At 40.2% G+C, this 23,251-nt stretch overlaps 1 protein-coding gene across 1 annotated transcript in view; it reads right to left on the bottom strand.

Moving 5' to 3' along the window:
• The window catches only part of Pth2r (parathyroid hormone 2 receptor), a 78,979-nt gene that overhangs the window by 43,668 nt on the left and 12,060 nt on the right, over positions 1-23,251 (bottom strand). The window contains exons 2-7 of the mRNA XM_051153725.1: positions 20,042-20,144; positions 10,837-10,947; positions 10,606-10,721; positions 3,519-3,616; positions 1,498-1,687; positions 755-908 (exon numbers count right to left, since the gene is read on the bottom strand). Coding sequence (XP_051009682.1) covers positions 755-908; positions 1,498-1,687; positions 3,519-3,616; positions 10,606-10,721; positions 10,837-10,947; positions 20,042-20,144 — 772 coding nt within the window. The remainder of the gene's footprint in view (positions 1-754; positions 909-1,497; positions 1,688-3,518; positions 3,617-10,605; positions 10,722-10,836; positions 10,948-20,041; positions 20,145-23,251) is intronic.

Here is a 23,251-nt window from a genome sequence, read left to right on the forward strand (position 1 = left end):
TCTCTTATACTGAGTTCCTCATAATTCAAATAGTAAAGCAGCAACTTAGGTCACTTTGCAGTTGTTAAATCTTCAGGTGCTTCTCTCTTAACCACCTCTGGGTTTTCCTTTCCCTGAAACCTTAACAAGTACACAGTATCCTTTTCTCTGTCTCATGTTGAGATCCTGCCTGATTCAGTAATTGCTCCAGTCCTGGTAAATCATTTGTGTGAGCTAAATATCACGTTTTAAAATTTACTCCACTGAAAGCAATTTGAATAATCACTTTCCAAGAATGGTAAGGCTCCATAATTAGTTTGTAATTTTATGGGTTCAATGCAGTCAAAATAGTGCTATAGATGCTTTTATGGCATGCTTCTTATTTGACCTAGAAATACAAATCAGAGATACACTGCTGTAGCCTATAAATTCAAGCTTCCAAACTGTTAGGAGGAAATCATTGACAGAGCAGAAAAGGCACAAGGCACAGGCCTGGAAGGTTTGAACAAGTACAGCTAAAAATGTTCTAGAGATAATCTGGCCTAGAAATACTAACCAAAATTCAAGCTTGAAAAGTTTGTTACTCCTAGAAGAATGATAGAATGAATTTTGATAAATGTATTTCACTAACAGAGTAATGAAACAAAGAAAGAAATAAGGTAAGATGGGCTGGATTCATTTGGGGAAATGGCTGAGGGAACGTTGGTGACGGACAAGGCACAATGTCCTCAATCCCAGAATGAGTCAAAGGGAAGGTGATCTTCTGAGTTCTTACCCCAGCCAATCAAGATGAAGCCCCATAGGTATTTGGTGTCCGAAAAGAAGGACACAAAGATTAAATTGTGCAGGTAGAGCCCTTCCACCAGGATCCAGTAGTAGTTTGTAGCCAAGAAATAAATAAACATCACAACAGCGATCTTGCATCCGACCTGTCACAAATGAACCAGAATTGATTGAATTAGGACATTTTGCTGTGCTGGGGTGCTACCCTGAGACCACTAAAAAGTAATTTTTCCAATTACCTTCTGATAATCAAAAAAATGTCTTAATTCATGAGAGCGCTAAAAATCTTGAAAGGATCAGAATCAAGTTGTCTTAACATAGGACTTTCCAGACTACAGACTTGATTCTGCTTTCTAAATAACATCTTTTCTTTTCAGCAGTTACCCAATTTCATAATTCTTTCTTTTTATAAAAATAAGATAATCATCAGCGAAGAGGATAAAAATGAGGAAAAATATTAGTATTAGTCACGTTTCTATAATGAATTTGTTTCATTCTGGACCTTTCATGTGACCACAACAAAATAAACTGTACCAAACATTAATGACTAAAAACAATAAACATCGCACTTCTGAGGGATCTGTGGACAGGCTGATCAGTCTGCTGGTCTGGGCTGATCTATCTAAACCCAACTAATTTAAAGATGAGGCAAAACAAGTTAATAAATGTTTGGTGGAATATGACGTGAAACTTGTTTATAAAAATTCTGCAGTCAGAAGAAATGAGAACACGTACATACTGAGATTTGTCCATAGACGGTCCTCCGATGAAATTCTGAAGGTCACCTTGCGTCACCAGAGCCTGCAGCGCCTCTACTCCCAGGTGAGCCTGGGCCACTCTGTCCTTGACAAAGATGCTCATGGCTCTCAGCATGAAGGACACAAACAAATGTAGGTGGATATAGTTCCTAGTGCAATGCAATCGTCTGTGCAGAGAAAACATTCATTATTTAGGTTGGATAAAATTAGAACAGAGGAAGAAAACACCCCAATAAACCCAAATGCCCAAACGCCTCCCCACTGAAGGAAAACATGGTAAACTCAAAAGTGAGAGGTGATTACTAGATTTCTAACAGAATAACTTTGATTGAGAGTGGCATGGTGGCGCACGCTTTTAACCCCAGCAGTAGGAAGGCAGAGGCAAGTGGATCTCTGTGAGTTCAAGGCCAGCCTGGTCCACAGAGTGAGTTGAAGAACATCGAGGGCTACACAGAGAAACCCTGTCTAAAAAAACAAAAGAAAAAGGAAGGAAGGAAGGAAGGAAGGAAGGAAGGAAGGAAGGAAGGAAGGAAGAAAGGAAGGAAAGACAGACTTGGATCTGAAATGAAAATGTAACTTTGTAAGTATTCATTTCAAATATATTCTGACCTACCACCATTGGGGCCCAATGTTTGCTGTGTTAAACTATCATGCATATGTTATAGTACAGTGCCAATATAGTATTCATGTGCGCTCTCTCTCCCCCCCCTCTCTCTCTCCCTCCCTCCCTCTCCCTCCCTTCCTCCCTCCCCCCCTCTCTCTACCCCTCTCCCTCCCTCCCTCCCTCTCTCTCTCTCTCTCTCTCCCTCCCTCCCTCTCCCTCCCTTCCTCCCTCCCCCCCCTCTCTCTCCCCTTCTCCCTCCATCTCTCCCTCCCTCCCTCCCTCCCTCTCTCTCTCTCTCTCTCCCTCCCTTTCCCTCCCTCTCCCTCCCTCCCTCTCTCTCTCTCTCTCTCTCTCTCCTCTTCTCTTAATTTGAGTTCCATCAATAGGAGTCTCTGACATGCTCACTAAATGAAAAGACATTCTGGGTTCTCAGATAACCCAAGACTTCTTGACTCAAACATGCATGGATTACTCCTACCTGCTCTGTTCTTTGCTTCCACCATATACTTGGGTATCACTGAGGTCTCAGTAAGAGACGTTCCCTTTCCCTTTTCTACCCTCCAAAACCAGTTCACATTGTGTGAGTCACTGTGTACAACCTCAGGGCACTTATCACACCACCTACTGCTTTCATCAATTCCTAGACTCTCAGCCAACTCGTGTGTGTGTGTGTGTGTGTGTGTGTGTGTGTGTGTGTGTGTGTGTGTGTTAGTATAACCACCCTGTATATGCTTTTCTCTGGAGATGTTCAATTTTGTTGGTCACAATTTTGTGCCAATTTAAGTTATATAGAATTTTGTTGGTCACAAATGTAATACCGTTTTATGCGCTGATATCAAATAATTTAGATACATACGTTTGTATGTATATAATAGTACCCAAATGATTTGGGGAAAATAAGTAACTTTGCCATGAGTGAATATTTTTGTTAAATTGCATGCAGCACCAGCGACTTTTACAAACAAATATACTGGGATAAAGATTTATTAGCCTACAGGAATCACACATGTGATGCTTTCAGTTTTTAGAAAACATGGAAATGAACTGTTAAAGATGAATAACTAGCTGAAAATTGGGGTGTGGGTGTTGCTCAGTGGGCAGCACGCCTACCTAGCACTGACAAAGCCCTACCTTCAGTCCCTAGGACCATATAAGCCAGGTATGGTATTTAGCCTGTAATCCCAGCACTGTGTAAGTGCAGGCCGGAGGATGGAGATCAGATCATCAGTAGCCACTGTGACTCTGCAGCCAGCCTGGCCTATATGAGACCCTGTCTCACTCCACAAATAAACGCCTATAGGAAAAAGTTAGAGAACGCAGGCTGTGTGCATTGAGTGTGCCCTACAGATGGGCACAAGAGCCCCCCTGGAAGAAAGCACTTGGGAACCACTCACCTCAGGTAGCTAATGATAAGAATGGCCACAGCCAAGGAACCAAAAGAGACAGAGTAGCCGACAGTGTACAGGACATAGAGGCTTTCAAAGAACTCTTGCTGTAGGGGAAGAGACAGTCAGCACATGTAAAAGGAAATAGTTCAAAACAGTTTCCTCCGTTTTGAAATATTGTGTCTGGTTCACTCTAGCTTTTATGGGCTGCAACTTACATGAGATAAGACAGACAAATCTAAGACAAGCTGCTTGACGAGTGTTGACACACCAAGTTCATTTGTACCCTTTTCTAGTGGGGAAGAAGCCACCCACTGTCCACCCACGCACAAGTGTGATTTCAATTTCTGTCACCACAAATTAGCTGTCTCTGTTCGCACGCTTCATATTCTTCCAAACTGTTCTTAGACTTAAAAAAAAAAAAAAAAATTGTAAAATGTATGCTCTTTTGTCAACATACTGTCGTCGATAATCTTCAATACTGTTACATGTCTTATATTTCCTTTTCTGTTAAACTTTTTTATTTAAAATGGTAGAATCACAGAAAATGGAAAGATACAGTAAATAGGAGGGGGTTTAACATACCCTCTATTCATTACCCTTTAATGGTTATATCTACCATAATTACACTAAGATACACAAGCCGAGAGTGCAACATTATTGCAATGTACTGACTGATTTAACTGTGTGACCCTGTCACACGTAAACATCTTTACGACACCACTGAAATCAAGAACAGAAGCCATCTACCAGTGCAAAGATGCTGCTCATACATGGCCACGCCTCCTCTCCTTTTCCCCGACATCCAAGGCCCTGGCAAATTCAAAATGTTTTCCATTACATGATTTTTTTTCTTCTCATGGTGTTGGCGTAAGCTGACTGAGACTTTTAAAAAAATTAACCACAGAGCCCTTGAAATGAATCCAAGTTGTCACATTCATTGCTCATTTGATATTTTTATTGCTGAGTAATGTCCAGGGTACATTCATAGCATGTGTATATTGTCATATTTGAGTGAGTTTCCTATCAATAGTATACAGCTGGATCATATTTTAACAAATGATATCGGTTGCTTTGTGTATATAGAGCATATTTTATATATACTGTCATAATGAAGCTAAGCACATCATTATTTATATCACATGGTAGTTTTTTCATTTAAAAACATTCTTGCTTCTCTTGTGTGTTATTTGAGTGTCTTTGGAATTCTATTTTATTATTTTGTATATTTTGTTCAATGTTTGATTTAGGTATCACATTATCTCGCTGAATGTGGAAACTGTACCCTGCATGGAAAAACTCGGACTGTTCAATGATCTTGTTTCCTAATTAAGACATCAACATTATAACTTTCTTTATAAATTCACATTTGACATTTCACATACTTCAGACTTTTATTTCTTCAATGTGAACTTTGCCATGAGTCATGTAATTTTCAACTGTTTGTGAGTTGTTCATGTGCTTATTATTTTAATTTTTCATTAATAATTTTAGAATCAGGAAACATACCTAGGATTTCAGTTAAGGAAGTTATGGAGAGTTCATTTTAGACTAATGTAAATTCTATCCTGTTGAAACTTCAATGTGTGCTCCGAAAGATATGACTTTTGAGTTATTTGAGTACTCTGTAAATGTCAATTTAATCCAATTGTTGGAAAGATAGACTATAGAAAACCTATTATCTGTTGCATAAGAAATTTTAAAATATTTTTTAATTTAAAGTTAAATTTAAAATTATAAATAAATAGATAAAGGTACTTTTTGAATCCAGCTTGATGAAATATGGATATTTCTCTTGTTAGCTTTGACAGCGTTTCCTTCCTGGCAGCTCTGAGGCTGCTCTGTAGCTTGACAATCAAATAATGCTACAAGGCACATGAGTGGGCATGTGCATCTCCACTATACGGGCTGGGTATATGCCCAGTAGTGGGACTTCTGGAATAATTTTATAAGAAACCGCCTACTTGTTTCCATAATGATTGTATTAACCTGCCTCCTACCAGTAAACAGTCTTCCAGGGTCCCCTTGATTAAGCTTTTACAATTTTTTTTGTCATTTTGGTAATAATTGTTCTAACAGATACAAGGTATCTGTATTGTAGGGATTGTTGTTGTTGTTGTTGTTGTTTAGGTTTTTGAGACAGAGTCTCCTAGACTCACTTTGAACTCACAGAGATCCACCTGCCTCTGCCTCCCAATGGCTGTGATTAAAGGCGTGTGCCACCACCACGCACAGCTTGTTATTGTAGGTTTAATTTACATTTTCAGATGATGAACCATTTACATTTTTCTGATTAGTAATGTTTAACACATTCCCATATATGTTGGCAGTTTGCGTATTATCCTTTGAGAAATGTCTATTCACATCTGTAGCTTATGAAATAAGCTATGTATTTTAATATACCCTTGGCAGAGAGGTGGGCCTTCACTACATAGGCCAGGTTGGTTTTGAACTCCCAATCCTGCTATCCCGTTCTCCCAAATGCTGGCATTAGAGATCTGCCACACCATGGTGGATGCAGTCTCCTCTAGTTCTCAGGTGTGCTATCCCGCTCCGTAGGTCGTCTATTCGTTCTGTCCAAAATTCCTCCGGTTGCACAGATCTCCTTTGTCTATACTGATGTTATTGTCTATGTTTTACTCTTTCAGGTGTTGCGCGTTTATTTGACTTTCTTTTTGTATACATGATAACAGTCATTCTGTTCCTCAGCACAGCGGTGAGCAGCATCCCCACGCCGTTCATTGAAAGGACCACCTCTTCTTCGTGGTGTATTTTTGAGCATCCTTCTCAAAACTTCATTGGCCATGAGCATGCAGATTTGCTTTCCATGCCTCCATTCTGCTCCATAGGTCTGCATGTCTGCTCTGATGCCAGTGTCACGCAGCCCTGGTTACTACATTTTGTGATGTGTTTTAAAGTTGGATAGGGTAACTGCTCTAGCTCTGTCATCACTCAAAAGAGTTTTGCCTGCCCGCGGTCCTTTGGGAGTCTATGCAAATTTTAGAAGTTTCATCTATTTCTGTTTAAAGAAAAAAAAAAGGACACTGAAAATTTTATAGGAACTGGAATGAATCTGTAGGTCAATTTGGTTATTATGGACATTTAAAGATATTAATTCATACAATCCACAAATGTTGGCTGCCTTTCTACATGTTTGTAGCTTCAATTTCTTCTATCGATATTCTGTAGCTTCAGTGTACAGTTCTTTAGTCCCTTAGAGCAATTTATTTCTAATTATTTCATGTCATTTGGTGAATGGAAGTGAGATTATTTTCTTGTTGCTCTTTCTGGCTAATTTATTAATGTAGGGAAGCTGTCATTCAGTGTGAAGATTTTTTTTTTTTCTTAGCCCGAACATTACTGAACTCACTCATTAGTTCTAGTAATTTTTTTTCTTCGGATCCTGGGGTTTTTCTATAAGATTATATCATCCACAATTACAAGCAATCTTGCTTATTTTCCAAATCATTTGCCTTTTTACTTCTTTTTCTTTTCTGCTAGAATGTCCACAGCTAAAAATAAGTGAAAGGCACCACCCTCACATCCTTTCTGCATCTCAGGGGCTTTTTCTCTTCCTGCTGCTGTGCGACACTTCTCGGGCAACCACTCTTGCTTCAAATGACAACCTTTTTCAGCTCCTTTGTGAGGCCACAGCCTTGTACTTTTGTGGCTGAAGGCTGGTTCCCCGCCCCCCTCTGTGGCCAGCCTGCTACACAGTCATCATCTACTTAATGAGAGTTTCATGTGCCTCAAGGGGTTTCTCTCATTTTCTGTCCTCTGTCCCCATGACTTCAGATAATGTGAACTTTTTATCTGTGTCAGCCCTATGTGTATCTCAAGAGACTTGTCATCTTATCCTTCACAGCGCCCAGCCTTTGGCATGCTTCAGTGCTATTCATGGTAAAGGGCCCAAGGGGCCTCACTGTCACTAGGGCTGAGTCCTCGGGATCCTAAGCTCTTATGCTAGCTCTTATCTGTTAAAAGTTGGTTGGAAAGCTCCTATCCTTTCCTACTTTCTTCTATCCGCTTCTGTGACATCCTTGCTTCCTTCTGCTGCAGACCCACAGACAAATGGTCCCAGGGGCCGCTCCTTTCTTTAGAAAAAAAAACAAAATTTATCCATTGCTTGTATTGCTGGATTTCTATAAACTATTTATTTGGAAGTACAACTTAAACTATTCATAATATACCTTACAACAACTAATCATTTGGTGAATATTATTTTTTCTATTCAACTTCCCTACTTCAAATCTTTATAATCAGTCTTCGAAGTAAGCTATGACATTTAAGGATATGACCCTTTAAGAATTTATTTCTCTATATATATTTTAATTAAAATGTAGTTATAGCGTTTACCCTTTCTTTCCTGCCTCATATCCCTCCCACTTTCCCCTCAAACTCATGGCCTACTCTTCTTTAACCACTGATGTAAAAAAAAATATATATATATATATATATATATATGTATGTATATATGTGTGTGTGTGTGTGTGTGTGTGTGTATCACATATATATGTATGTGTATATCCTGCTGTGCCATCCAGTGCTGTTGCCTGCAGGTGTATGTTTCTAAGGCTGACCATGTGGTATGAGATTACCAACCATCCCTGAGGAAGGTGAATCCTCCCTCTCTCAGGAGATGTTGATGGCTGTAGCTCTTCATCTAAGAGTGGGGCCCCAGGAGATTTTCCCCCATCTACAGTAACAATCAACTGGTGCTGGAATTGCTCAGGTTTTATTTAGGCAGCCACTTGTGTCCGTTCCCCAGGTAATATATCTACAGCCCAACTCCCGCACCTAAAGCTCAGAAAACATGGAGGAAGAGTGGGCAGAAAGATTTTAAGAGCCAGGAGACCAGGAACTCTGCCATGAGACTGTACCCTGTCATTGTAGCATGGACGACACAGGTGAAAACCCTTTGAGATGTTTAATATAAGTTGCTAATTGTATTCTAAGCTGCATACAGACGTTAGACAAGAGACGGCTGACAGGATGTTTTCTGTAAGATGCTGCTCTGTAGTATATCTAATGGGGTTACCTCATCCATGCATGTGGGCATCAGTGTCAGAGGTCAGTGCTGGCGTCTTCTCGCATTCTCCATTTTTTTTCAAGCAATTAGGTTTAATTATTCTTTTGTTGATTACATTTTTTCTTTGGCAATGTTATTTGTCTAAATCTTTTTGAGACGGCCTCTCACCTAGACCTCACCTTGATTGGCTAGTGTGGTTTGTCCAGCAGGCACCAAGAATCTGGCTTTTCTCCAGCCCACAGCACTCAGGTTATAGACACATTCTGCTGCCCCCAGCTTTTCCATGGGTGCTGGGGAGTCATGAGCCCTTTAGCCTGGCCCTCATCCCAGTCCTCTGCATTTTTATTAAGCAAATAAAACTGTTTGACACTCACAAAATTCTATATCTCTTAGTAAACTTTCAAATAATTTTTATATGAAATAGGATATATATCTGGAGACTGAGGGATGGTTTCGTGTTTAAAGCACCTACTGGACAAGCATAAGAACTCAACCTATGGAAGAGCTCTCGGGTTGATTGAGTGGCTTAGCCTCAATGTACAAAGTGGATGAGTGACCCGGGATTACCTAACACCTATTTCCGGACTCCACATGCATGCTCACACAAGTATACACGTGCACACCTGCACACACGCATGCACACATACACATGAAAATGGGAGAAAAATAAATAGTATTTATCTTGGATTTATTAACCATCCTTCACTAGTATACTTCTTAGAATGCACTGTAATCAGAAGGCATGGTTGAAAGGCTAGAGTTCTGTATTAATAAAAGCCATGTTGATGAATGGCCATGTAAAAACTGTGAAAGTTGTGCATTTGTCATTCTTTAATGCACAAGAAAAGATTGCCACCAAGCACACGATTTGTCAGTGAATGCTAACCCCTTTATTTTTCATACTTATTCAAGTCATTTTATTGGCCTTTTAAATGTACTTTTAGCGCATTGGTGTTTTGTTGTTTGTTTTTGTTTCTCTGTCGAGGACTGAAAATGATTTTGTAGTCTCCCATATTAATTGCCTCAGTGTCGGCATGAGTTGCCTTGTAAAGTGTACAGCAATCTCACATCACCTATTTAAGAAGTTTCAACCTGGAAGTACAAAACTAAAGGTTGAAAATTACCATCATGCTCACTGGGGGGAGGAGGTTACACTTTGTCATGGAAAAGAAGAAAGAAAGCTCTATTTCAACCGAGCTGACAAAATTTCATATCCAACACTTCCTCCTATGGCTCTTTCTCCAAACAGAGTTTCTGCATGATGGCCTGGTCTACGGACCTCATCAAGGCTTTTGTACATCAGTTTACTACCCTCGTCTCTAGCGTCAGAGGTGTGTGTCATCACATACTTTTGCTCACCATGTCTAAGTGACTGGAACTTAACTGTGACTTTTAAACTATTGAATACAACATTTGATCACTTACGCATGGCTGCTACATCAAACCACTCAATACAGAACCAGGACACCAGAGTCTAGCCCTTGAGCCCACCATCAGCTGTCTCCTGGGCCCACACTGTTCCCCTGCCTCATAGTTGACTCCCATCTGTGAAATTAAGGTATTGTACTGAAACACCTATATGCTGACTCTTGCTCAGTATTCATCTACATCTCTGATTTGTCACTTAAAATGAAATTATCAATGGCAATCGTCTGCGATGGACTATACATCACTAAAATGAAAAGATCCTTCACAGTGAGCTTGGATTTGCCATTCACAGGTAATCAAGAATGAATTGTGTTTACCACTAATTATTTGTATATATCTATAACATATAGAATAATATAATATAACAAAGTAATATAATAAACTGTGTGTTGTGTGTGTACATGTGTGTGATGTGTGTGTGTGTGTGTGATGTGTGTGTGTGTGTACCAGATAATGCTAACCTAAGGAAAACAGCAGAAAGGTTCAAGTCTAAAAAGATTCTACCAGCAGTTTTAATCTTTCATGATCTTTGTGTCATTAAATAAAAAAGATTTTTGTATATAATGGCTAAGAAGCAAAAATTGTGTAAAAATGTCCTGTGAGTTCCTTGGGGATTCACAAACATAGAAATGTTATTACCTTTCCTATGTTGATATCAGGCTGTAGAAAGCAGTCTGAATAATTAGCCCATGTTTTATTTGAACTATGAATAAAATCCCACGTTCCATTGAGGGTACAGTGCCGCAAAGCAACTCCTGGAAAGACAAGAAAGATGCTGAGATTGCACAGTTCCCTTAAACTCTGTTATTAAACACCAAAAGAAAGAGTAAATGTCTGCTTGCAATCAATCATCTCAGAAAAGTTCACTACCTTTATGATTGAAGTCATAAATATAAGGAGGGCATGGCACAGATGACATTTTCCCCACTGTTCCTCTAGGCCAGCAAATGAGTCCATCCCATTCTGGGAAGCAATTGCCTTCTGGTAAGAAAAGGAAATAAAGACAAGAAAATAATATTGAACAAACGCCTTCAAAACAGTCCCTGGGGCAAAATGTAAAAAAACAAAAACAAAAACAAAACAAAAAAAATAAATAAAATCTGACAAGTTTGGAAACTAAACCGGAAAAGATGAGATGCAAATATTCCCCAAAATCACCTGCTTGGTCTCTTCATGGGCACATTAGCAGGAATCTTTGATCTGCTAAATTAAAGTATCTAAATCATACCAGGATACTCACTATAAAAACAGTGACAATGTATAAGAAACACTGGGAGGCACTGTGAACAGCTGTGGTATAATTCTTCCAACTGTCTCACTAGTAGCTACAGTTTTACCTTAGATTTTTTTTTTAAACCGTTATTGAAAAACTTGATACACAAAAGTGGTTCAAGATTTAGGTTCTTTTTACCAGTATGAGTCTTGTGCTCACCTCAGAAACAGTAATCACAGCAGCTCTATGCTTCTCAAGACAAATGCCATCTCATCCTTCTTACAAGCTCTAAGTCCATCACACCTCCAGCTAGCGTGCCTGGGTGGGTTTTCAGCAGGCCATTCTTATGCCATCTTCTCTCTCTCCTCGCCCTCCTCCTCCCTCTCTTCCTCCTCTTTCCCTACCCCTAACTCTCTCTGTCTCTCTCTGTCTGTCTCTCTCTCTCTCTCTCTGTCTCTCTCTCTCTCTCTCTGTCTCTCTCTGTCTCTCTCTCTCTCTCTCTCTCTCTCTCTGTCTCTCTGTCTCTCTCTCTCTCTCTCTCTCTCTCTCTCTCTTTCTCTCTCTCTCTCTCACAGTTTTCTACAGCTCTCCCCACCACTACCCTGTGCTTCTGATGATTAACTGTGCAAAGTGTGGGAATGCGACATGTTAGGGTAGAACCAAAGACTGTAGAGAAGACCAGACTGTGTGCAGGTCCTGCTCAGACACAGGAAGTTCCCACAACATATTATGTGTCCCCTGCTTTCTCCATCCCAGAGTAGGGAGCTTTCCAGGGTGATTCTGTAGGGGCAAAATTAATGCCATATTCTATATGTAATTTATATTCTGCAATTAATACCATGTTCTGTATGAGAACTTGTCTCCAGATGACTTCACTTCTTCCTGGGTTCCAGGAATGACCACGCACTGCCATAAGCTAGACCTGCTAGCAGTTTCCAGAAACTCCACCGGAGTGATTAGCTGAGATAAAGCAACTTCCCTAGAGACTCAGTCTCCATCCAACCTGCCTAAGGAACTGCAAAGTTTCCACAGCCTCACCTATCCCTCCCCTCCAGCAACTGTGACCAAAATCTGCCCAGCCTAAGAATATAAAAACCCTAAAATTCTTCTGTTCAGGGGTCGCCTCAGTCCTGTGTGTAGGTGGACCCCAGCGTGCCAGAACAATAAAGCCTCTTGCTTTTGCATCGACCCGTTCGCCTTCTCTCTCATTTGTTGCTTCCCAGTATAGACTCTCCCAATCAGAGTCTTACAATTCAGCACTTGGGAGAATGGTAGATCTTCAGTAGAGAGTCTACACACACGCAGAAGATTCCTAAGGCTAAGCCACAAGCCACAGGTTCATGATGAGCCCTTGGTGTCTCCTGTCCTTGCTGCCGGTTGAGCAGGTAAAGCTACTTGCTGTTCTCTGTTGTGTGCCTGGGTGTTCCATCTTACCTGATTTCAACACTTGGTACCAATGATACATCCACATTTGCTCTTATCACTTTAGTCCCCAATGTTCCCCACCACCCACCTCACTGAGCCACAGTCTACTTCTGAAGACCCAAGGATCTGCCTTCCCCAAGGATATGTCACCAGCTTGTTCAGGTTCAGCCCATTTGCTCTTCCTGGGTTTCAATGCTGTTCCTCCTCGTCTCCTCAATACTCCTTCCCTTCCATCCTTCAGACTTTCTCATATGTCAGCTTCAGAGTAAGCTTTCCCAATGTAAGACTGCATCCCAATTCACCCCTCCCCCATCTCCTGCCATCTTTCCTTCACAGTTCTCAACACCTCCCAATATTATATGGGTCTTTTTTTTCTATTGTTTTCTTAACTCACAGATTGAGGAAACCTGAGAGTTGAGCTCTTTTGTCTGTTTTGTCTCATGCATTAGCCATGCTTCTGGCACAGCCCCTGACACTTAGTGGAGTTTAACAAATGCTCACTGACAGTGCTCTGCTCTCCGGGGCTCATTTCCTTTGGTCATATACTGATGTGCCAAGAAGAAAGCTTGTCAGCCACATCACACCCCCACGTCCCCAACAGAGACACTTGCTATGATTGCCGCATTCATTTTCCGTGACAAATTTCACGGTGTTAAACAAGGTCTGAACCCTGGCTCAGTAAAGCCTTTGCTTGTGAACTCGCAAAGGCAGAGCCAAGAGCTGACAGGGCTGTGTTCTCTTCCCCGGGACCTTGATGGCGCACACCTTTTCTAGTTCATTCCAGTAGTTGGCAGAGTTCAGTTCCTCCATCGTAAAGCTGGTTTCTTTCTGGCTGTTAGCAGTGCACTTGTCCAGCCTCTGAAGGCAGTGCACATAACTGGCCGCTGCCCTCCTTCTTCCACTGTCACAGTCAGCAGCGTAGACTGGATGGATCCTTCTCACGTTTGGAATCCTACTCTGTTCCTCTTTTCTTACAGCCCAACTGATGCTGCCACCTTCCTCCTCCAGTTTTCAAGGCCCAGGTGATTATGTTGTGTCAATAGATAATCCAGAATAACTTCCACATTCTAATGTGCGTAAGCTTAATTCCATTTACAGCATCCCTTTTGGCTGTGTAGCATAGCACACAGAGAACGGAACTGTGGAAGGAATGTGACTTGGCCCAAGTGAAAGCAATCTTGGCAGGCTTTGCCCGGAGAAGGAAAGTGAAAGCAGTCTTGGTAGGCTTTTTTGAGGTACCAAAACACCACGGATACCCCACTGAGATAAACATTGTGATGGACTGAGAGGAGCCATCCCGGGTCTGGAATTGAGAAAAAGGACAGGGGACTCCAACAGGGCTATTATTGTATTGCAAATCGACCATCAATGGGAGGAGGGAACCAGAGAAGGCTCTGGAAGTTATGGACCAACTAGAAGGAGATGAAGAGGTGAGAGAGAGAGAGAGAGAGAGAGAGAGAGAGAGAGAGAGAGAGAGAGAGAAAGAGAGAGAGAGTACCACAGGCTAGGACCACGAGGGGCAGATTGCTTAGGTCAAGGAGAGGATCTGCATACAAGCCCAGAGACACCCAGGGACTCATCTCATGGAACTGAGACTCAGAAGGTTTATTCTTGTTCTTTTTAACCTCCTTTCCCTCTTGCTTAGAGTAGTCAGGTTAGAAGGAAGATACTTTTGTTTAATAAATGCATAATAAAGCCTAATTGTTAAGGAGCTGAGCCAACACATAACAACCACTATGTGCTAGCAGTGGTTATCATAAGGGGCTATCACAAGTACTAGCTAACACCTGTCATATCCAATTGTTTGGTTTGAAAGTCTGCCCAATACAACTTCATGCAAACACTGATATCCCTTATAATAATCCAACATCAACCTGGAAGTAACTTGTCAGTGTCCCCGTGTCACATAGAAACAAACATTTGATCTGTTTTGTGTCTTGCTGAAGAGATGTTTTTTTTAAAAAGAAAAAGAGAGAGAGAGAGAGAGAGAGAGAGAGAGAGAGAGAGAGAGAGAGAAAAGAAAATGTCTTCTTTCGCCCACACTGTTCTTCTAAAAGAGAACATTTTCCTGGAAACAGCCTCACTTCCCTCACACAATCACAGCCTGACCTCACATACCACAGGTGACCCAGGACTGCAGTCCACAGCCTCTGGCTTCTGATGCACCATTGCATTTGCCCTGCTTCCTACAGCATCTGCTGCTGCTGCTGCTGCTACTGCTACTGCTGCTACTGCTGCTGCTGTTGCTGCTGTTACTGCTACTGTTACTGTTGCTGCTGCTGCTGCTGCTGCTGCTGTTGTTGCTGTTGCTGCTGCTGTTGCTGCTGTTACTGCTACTGCTACTGTTACTATTGCTGCTACTGCTGTTGCTGGATGTGGTAGCAATCCTTTGCTTTTCTTGTTGCTCACAGTGATTGGTGACTCAATCTCACCCATCAGTTACTTTTACAGGTGCTAGAATTCCATATGACTCCCTGCCAATCTACTTTGTTGTTAGGAAGTCATGTATCTTTTCATATCTGAACTACTGCTAAAGTTTGGATCTTAAATGTCCCACAAAGTCTCCTGTGCTTAGTCACTTTAATGTGTGAGGCTCAGTGGAGAATCTTCTGGTAATTGGGAACATGCCCTGGAGGGGATAGAAGGACCAGGGTTCTTCCTCTTTCCAGGAGTTGAATAGCTTTGCTCCATAATATGTTTCTGCCATGTTATCCCATCATGAGCCCAAAGCAACAGAGACCACCAGTCATGGAGTAAAGCCAAAACTTTGATCCAAAATGAACCTTTCTTCTGCATAAGCTTATTTATCCCGGTTATTTGTTATTGCCTCAGAAAGCCAACACCACTGCCCCATCAATAAGTAGCCGATAATGCACCTCACAACCAACACAAACTGGACCCGGAAGCACGGTCTTGTTTCCTATCTGGAAAATGCATGCTGCAATGTCCCGTGCCACATTTGAAAGCAGGTCACATGATGAATTAAACACTGTACATAACTGTAACATCCATGCGTCAGCATATTGCACAATTACTCAGTATCCAAACAGTCATGAAAAGGAATTTTCTTGGGTTCTGAGGATGTGTTATGGTTTCTACAAGATGCCGCCCCATAGGGTGAATGAGCACAGCCATAGAGCTCTCCCCCAAATTCAGAAAACCAGCAGTCCTTAAAACAATATTCTTATAGAACGTGCTAATGTCTTGGGTGGCTCTTTGACAATAGGAGTAATAAATATGCACAAAAGATTGGAAGGATTAGAGAAGGCTAGACCTCAAACATCCTGTGTGGAGCTCTCAGTTAACGTCTCCTCCTTGGTCATCAGGTGAGAAGCACTTCAATTATTTGGCACACAGCTAATTACCAATGACTCATCACACTAGTTTTTTTTATAAATTAACACCACTAATTATAATTCTGACCCTCTCCTACATCCCAAGCAAAGCTAATTATTACTGAAGCTTGTTCAGTCATGATGTTTACACAGGATGCTCTAGATTTTTAAAAATCCATGTCATATCCTTTACCTCTTGAGTTACTCAAAACAAAATTAGATCATACTTGGAAGGAGAACAAAAAGGAAGGAAACCTTTGGGGTTTTGTTTTTAAATTTTCAATAATTTTATGAGTAGGCATTTGTATTTACAGCTCCCTTTCCTTTCATAAACATTTGGAAAGTTTTATGTTCTTACTATAAAGTTTTTAAATAATTCGTGTGTGTGTGTGTGTGTGTGTGTGTGTGTGTGTGTGTGTGTCTGTCTGTCTGTCTTTCTGTCTGAGTGCTTGAATGGGAACCACATGTGTGCAGTGGTAAGAAAAAGCATCAGAGCCCTGGAACTAGAGTTACAGATGGTTGTGAAGATGCTCAAGTCCTCGGCAAGAGTGGCTCTTAACCACTGGGCAATCTAATTAGTCCCAAATGTTTTTCAGAAACGAAAAAGAATACTATATGCTTATAACAAAGAATTGCTAGCTGTTGGTATTTTAGTACTTATTTAGTTCATTTATTTTTGCTATAGTTTTATAAATATTATACTCAGCATTAACAGCCCCTTTCTAAATATTTTTATATCTGCCTTTCAACTTTAAGATCATTTAAAATGAAATTTTTCTTTAGTTATCTAACAATTTCAAAATGTCAGTCTAGTTTTTAACAACTTTACAGTGCAATGAGTTTCAGTTGTTTTACATATAATTAAGCATTTTCATTGAAAGGTAAGCCAAATTTGACACATTTAATTCTACAATATTTCTGTATGAAAAAGACTTTAAGGCAAGAGCACTCTCTTTTACTATTTACTCGTCCATATAATGGATATATTCACAAGTGCCACGTGCTAGCTGCACAACTTAATACATCCAAATAATTTATACTTCTTCGTGTGACATTTCTACAATCTGTGACTGATTTATACTTACTAACCTTTGCTGCCCTAATCCCTCTTCCTGAGGTGGTTGGTTGGTTGCTTGGTTGCTTGGTTGGTTGACTGATTTCTTGCGATATCCACTTAATTCCTACTCCTTTACTTTTAAGAAGTGATGATTATGCAGCCAGGTAACTGCCTGACCCCTCACTGGCTGAGATGTTTGCATGGTCACACAGTTCTGAATGTCTCTGCTGTTAAACTTATGCACCATCTGAAGGGCAATCTCCACTCTCATGCAACCATCAAAGCCACAGGGGCAGGGAATACCATCGTACCCGTGGTTTTCAGTGGTAACTACTGGAGGACCACCCTGAAGGCACACAGTAACGCTCATACAACTTCTAGAGAGACACAGAAGATTGGGATAGACTAGGAAATCTAAGATCTTACAGGTCAACAGGTCATCACAGGAAACAGCTTGTTTGTTCCTCATGAATTTTAATAATAATCTTTCCAGGTTCCTCCATGTGTTACTTCTTGAGAATAGATTTGTGTATCTGAGTGTTCTTTAAAGATCAATTGAATGTGTCCCTTTGTGGTACTCTCAAAGTGGCATTTCAGAACACTTCTCTTGTAAAACACATATAAAAGCCAAACGAATATAAACTTATTGTCTCCTGTAACATGTACAATAAAATAAAAGGAGTAAACATGAGGCCAGAAATTATTCTGCAGAGTCATTGATCACCGTATTTAGATTTCATCTCAGACGCTGCCACTAACCTGCTAGTTTTATTTATTGTTGTTGTTGTTGTTGTTGTTGTTGTTGTTGTTGTTGTATTTGAATAATGGAAGATAAGCATAGGACATGATAAGGCTATAAAATTATATGGGAGTTCCTGCTATAAAGCCAGTAAGAAGTCCCTAAACACTGGTGAGTAAATGTAAAACAAAACCATCGTTCCCAACAGAGATTGGCCCTTCTCGAACTCAGCTAGATTTACAGCTGAAATAAGAAACATTGAGAGACAAACTCTAATCCAAAAATTTGTACCTATAAGCCCATACTCAGTAAGATGTCTAAATTGAGTTTAGATTAAGTTTAAGTTAAACTAAAGTCAAGGCAATGGTTCCTTAGGTATCTTGTAAAAGGAAAATCAATCAAGACCTTGAGTTCGTCACGATTTCTCAGATGGCACATAAGGAAATAAGGTGCCATTGTAGTAGTAGTACGGCTCACCAGCAAAATCTGTAGGAACACGAATTCATAAACTCAGAATTTGAAATGCATGTCTAGGAAAATAAGAAGAAATTCAAAGAATATTAAAGTACAGAAAGCCAGGCATAGTAGTACATATCTTTAATCCCAGCACTCAAGAAGGCAGATGCAGGCAGATCTCTGTGAGTTCAAAGCCAGCCTGGTCCAGAAATGAGTCTAGGACAGCCAAGGCTACACATGGAAACCTTGTCTTGAAAAAAAAATTTTTAACCTGGGTATCTGGACTAAATTATTTGTTTAATAGACAAAGATAATCAGAATAAATAAAGAAAAATGTGTGTGTGAACTGTTTACATAAAATGTTCCTGGCTGGGTGTGGGGGTGGCACACACCTTTGATGCCAATGTTTGAGAGGCTGAGGCAGGTGGGTCTCTGTGTATTTGAGGCCAGCCTGATCTACATAGCAAGTCCCCGGCTATGTAGACAGAACAAAAAGATATTCCTAAAATATAAATGTATGGATAATTTAATAAAATAATGAGAATTATAAGTGCTTGTTTAAAAAATATTATTTATTATAAATTTTCAAGATGAAAATTTCCTGGAGAGTGGATACATAATAATGTGAACATACGTAGGATTTGAACAGCATGCACAGATGTAGATAAAATGGTAAGCTTAAACATTGTGTACATTATATCACTCTAAAACATTTTTAAAGGATTGGAAGCGCTATACTAAACTAACAAAGTAAAAAACAAATAGGTGTTGACTAAATGTTATTATTTTAATATGATTGTTTAACTATATATATATAATTTTAATATTCCAATCAAAAGTATCTCTAGAGTTATGAAAGCTTTTTTATGTTGATAAAATGTTTAATCACTGGAAATAAATTTCTAAACATGGATATATTTAATAACATAGTTTCAAAGTATATTAATCGAAAAAAACATCCAATAAACTTTTTAATGACAAAGCCGCCATCATACTAGTCTAAAAGCCTGTATCTTGAGAAATAACGGATCAAGTGATCATTCTGGATACAGAACGTATGAAGCGCATAACAGGTGCGCTTATGCTGGTGTTTCTACAAAACAGTGTGGCGGAAACTGGAGAGCACACCTTCCTTTGAAAATGACATAGACCACTCATCAAGACTGGCCACAGCAAGGGCCACTAAGTCTCGACACACTTTGATAAGTCACCATCATGCAGCTACATTCTCTAATCGTAAAAAATTAAAAGATCAGTCGCAAAGTTGTGAACATTTTCAAACCTGTGTGAGCAGATATTAACCTGCTATACAAAGCACAGTTTTAAAGACATTGCTTCACCCAGTTAATTGGGACTTAAGGGGGCTCAGTAAATCAAGACCCACTTCTGACCCAAATTTAAAAATAATTGAGAAATGACTCAAAAGCTAAGGAGATGGTAATTTCCTGAAAATTAAACTATCGTTTTATTTTAAAAGTTTACGTAGAACATGCTTAGGGACTGGTCCAAGCTGCGATCACAGCCTAAGAGACTGTGGATGCTATCCACAGGGGCAGTCTCCTCCTCCCAGCTACTGCACGGTCAAGGGCAAGCCAAGAAGCTTGTTTCCCACAATAGACAAATCCAAAGAGAGGCCAGACATGTACATGCCCAGTTCCTACTCCCAAACTCACTAATCAAACAAGTCATTTCCTTCATAGGAAAGGCAGGGTACACATAAAGAGGTGGGAGAGCTTTGTTCTTTCTGCATACCTTCCACGTGGAAAACACACTAAAGAGGAACATTTGCAATTTCTATGACGATAAAAGAGAAGAACACAAAGAAAAGGCAGGCTCCTTATCGTCGTTACCTCCTTCTTGGAGCTGAGCTGTGATGTTGAGCTCACATTGCACTTTGGCTTCCATAACAAGAACAATCTGCTCTTCTATCGTGATGGTGCCATCAGAATCCAGCTGTGGAAGCAAATGAAAATGCCGTCATTCCCCATCATCTTAAAGGCAGGGCAACACTCTTGTTATTCCATTTCCAAGCAAGCTATCGGAAACAGTCCCTTCTCAGAATACACTATTGTAGATTGAATATCCATCCACTGTCTTCCATAGGCTCACAAACAGAGCACTCGCTCCCAGATGACGGTGCTACTTGGGGGCACTGCAAAAACAAAACAAAACAAAACAAAACTAGAAGATGCGGTAAGCTGAAAGAGTTAGGTGGTCACTTCAGAAGTAGGTTCTTAGTAAGATGTTAACCAGAGCCACTTCCTATCCGATCCCTGCTTTCCAGTTAGCCTTGAAGTGAACATTTCTGTCCCACCACATGGCTGTGTCACACTCTTTTACCAGATTGCACAGGGATCAAGTAACCACATAGACTGAATCACTTGAGACTATGAGCCAAAATAAACTGGTGCGCCCTTAAGTTTGCTCTGTCAGGTGTTTGGTCACAGTAATAAAAGGGTAACTATATCAACATTATCTTTTTGGATAATTTTAAATGCAATACCAGAAAATGTAAAGAAACTCTAAAATGTGATTAGATAATTATGTTAAAAATAATGTAACTACAGCCAGGTGTGGTGGTGGTGATGGTGGTACACACCTTTAATCCCAGAATTTGGGAGGCAGAGGCAGGTGGATCTCTGTAAATTCAAGGCCAGCCTGGACTACAGAGCAAGTCCAGGACAGCCAAGGCTGTTACACAGAGAAACCCTGTCTTGAAAACCCAAAATAATAATAATGATATTGATGATGATCATGCAACTAGAAGAAATAATAAGTATTAAAAATGCATATTGTGAAGGCACAATACATTACTAATTCTTTTACAACATAGGAGTTATGTTACATAGAAATAGAAGACTAAATTTACCTCTATTAGAAAAATTATTAGTGAAACCTAGATATAACATGCAACATCTGACTTTGGGTTTATTTATCTATGAAAGAATATGTTATTCTAAATGATCTCCATCCATCTCCCTGCTTTAAAACTGGGGACTTTATAACAGTAAGATATGCATACACATATCTATTAACCATTTGATCCATACTTATTATTTTTATATAAAAATAATATGCTTTATGAAGGAAGAAAAAAACACAATATCCAGGACATTGAGCACATTTGTACAAGCATTGTTCCTTGCCTTAAAGTGAAACAAAAATGACAATTTGGCTAGAACAGAGGAGCCATTTTCATCCCCAGAGTCTATTACTCCAAAATCAACACTTGCATCCACAACAAAGTGTTACATTTAGCAAAACAATATTAGTCATTTGTTCTGAGCAATTGTGATCATTTGTAACTTCAAAGAAAATTGAACTCCGATGTCAGAGACAGACCTAAGGTCTAAGAGAGGCCTTGATTTGACAGTGTCTGTTATCATGAACGTTCATAAAGTTGTCAATATAAATATCAATTCTTAATGTCATAATATTAATGCCCTCATTATTACAATAATTATAATATCAAGTGTAGTCCATTTTCAAGTAGATATGATGTCATAAACTAGATATATTCAAAAGGAATCACTCTGGAACTTTAGGAACAATAAAAGAGACACACATTCACCTATTCCTCCAAGAAACCACAACTAAAACCCCTGGAATAGAGCTAGATGTATATAAATGATATAGATAGAGAAAGAAAGGGTGGATAGATAGATGATAAATAGATAAATGATAGATGATAGATAGATAGATAGATAGATAGACAGACAGACAGATAGGGTATATAGGTAGGTAGGTAGATAGACAGACAGACAGACAAACAGATAGGGTGTATAGGTAGGTAGGTAGGTAGGTAGATAGATAAGTAGATAGATGATAGACAGACAGACAGATAGATGATAGACAGACAGACAACATTAAGAAGCTTCTGAGAGGCTCAGAGAAAAGAGTACACCAGGCCAGACCTCAGATCCTGGAGAATGACACAGTGGAAAACTACTTGCATTTTCTTTCTGACTCACACACCACTAGTGTGTAGTTAAAGTAGTTGGGAACTCTGAAACACCAACAAGGATAAACTGGCCTCAAGAAAAGCTTCTGCATCCAAGAAATGAAAAGGGCATCTGACGAGACAGAAAACTCACAGATGTTAGTAGTCTGACCCCAACCAATTAACAGCCATCTGTGGGGAGCCTTAACATGTGTCCTAGCAAAGACCTCAGGAGGCACCCCTACAATCTTCCACAGTGGTTTGAGAGAAAAGGAGAGAACACTGTATGTCAGTAAAGATCATGTTGGCAAGCTAGGAGCAGGAAGCATTAAATGGAATGAAAAAAGGGAGGACAGAGTACAGAAAGAAATGCAAGCTGGGCGTGGTGGCACACGCCTTTAATCCCAGCACTGGGGAAGCAGAGGCAGGTGGCTCACTGTGAGTTCAAGGCCAGCCTGGTCTACAAAGAGAGTCCAGGACAGCTAAGGTTACACAGAGAAACCCTGTCTCAAAAAACAAGAAGAAGAAGAAGGAGGAGGAGGAGGAGGAGGGGAGAAGAGGCAGCACTGTCCCTACTAGACACTATAGACAAACAAAAAGCCCAGTGCCAGGAATTGGTTACCCCTTTTGGAGTTGTTGGCCAATAAGGTCCTGTAGATTCCCACATATTACAGGCCATTGCCAATGCTCTTGGTTACCATCCAGAGCTTGACAGTAAAACCCTATGGCAGAAGGTAGTATGTGGCTGAACACGGAGAAATCCAACTGGAACTCGCCTGGGACGTTCATCCCTTCTGTCTTGCTTTCACAGTACTGGGAGGTTCTATGCACACTAACAGAGGAGGAAAACAACCACCGATCTTATTCTGTACTCACCCTGTGAGCTACAGTAACATCAGGCCCATCAAGACACGCCCACTGGTGCAATAGTGGCATCAGGGGGGTAGCCAACCACTCTACAATCGGATTTAAAGCACACTCCACAAGAGGAAACCTGTATCTGGCATAATCAATGGGACCTGTGGCAAGAGAAGCCAAAGCCTTAGGGGAAACACCTACTACTATCAATCTACTAAATGTACTTAGTATTAAACTGCCTCTTGATGACATATACATATAG

This window comes from Acomys russatus, chromosome 12 (assembly GCF_903995435.1).
Source record: "Acomys russatus chromosome 12, mAcoRus1.1, whole genome shotgun sequence".
NCBI classification, from domain to species: domain Eukaryota; kingdom Metazoa; phylum Chordata; class Mammalia; order Rodentia; family Muridae; genus Acomys; species Acomys russatus.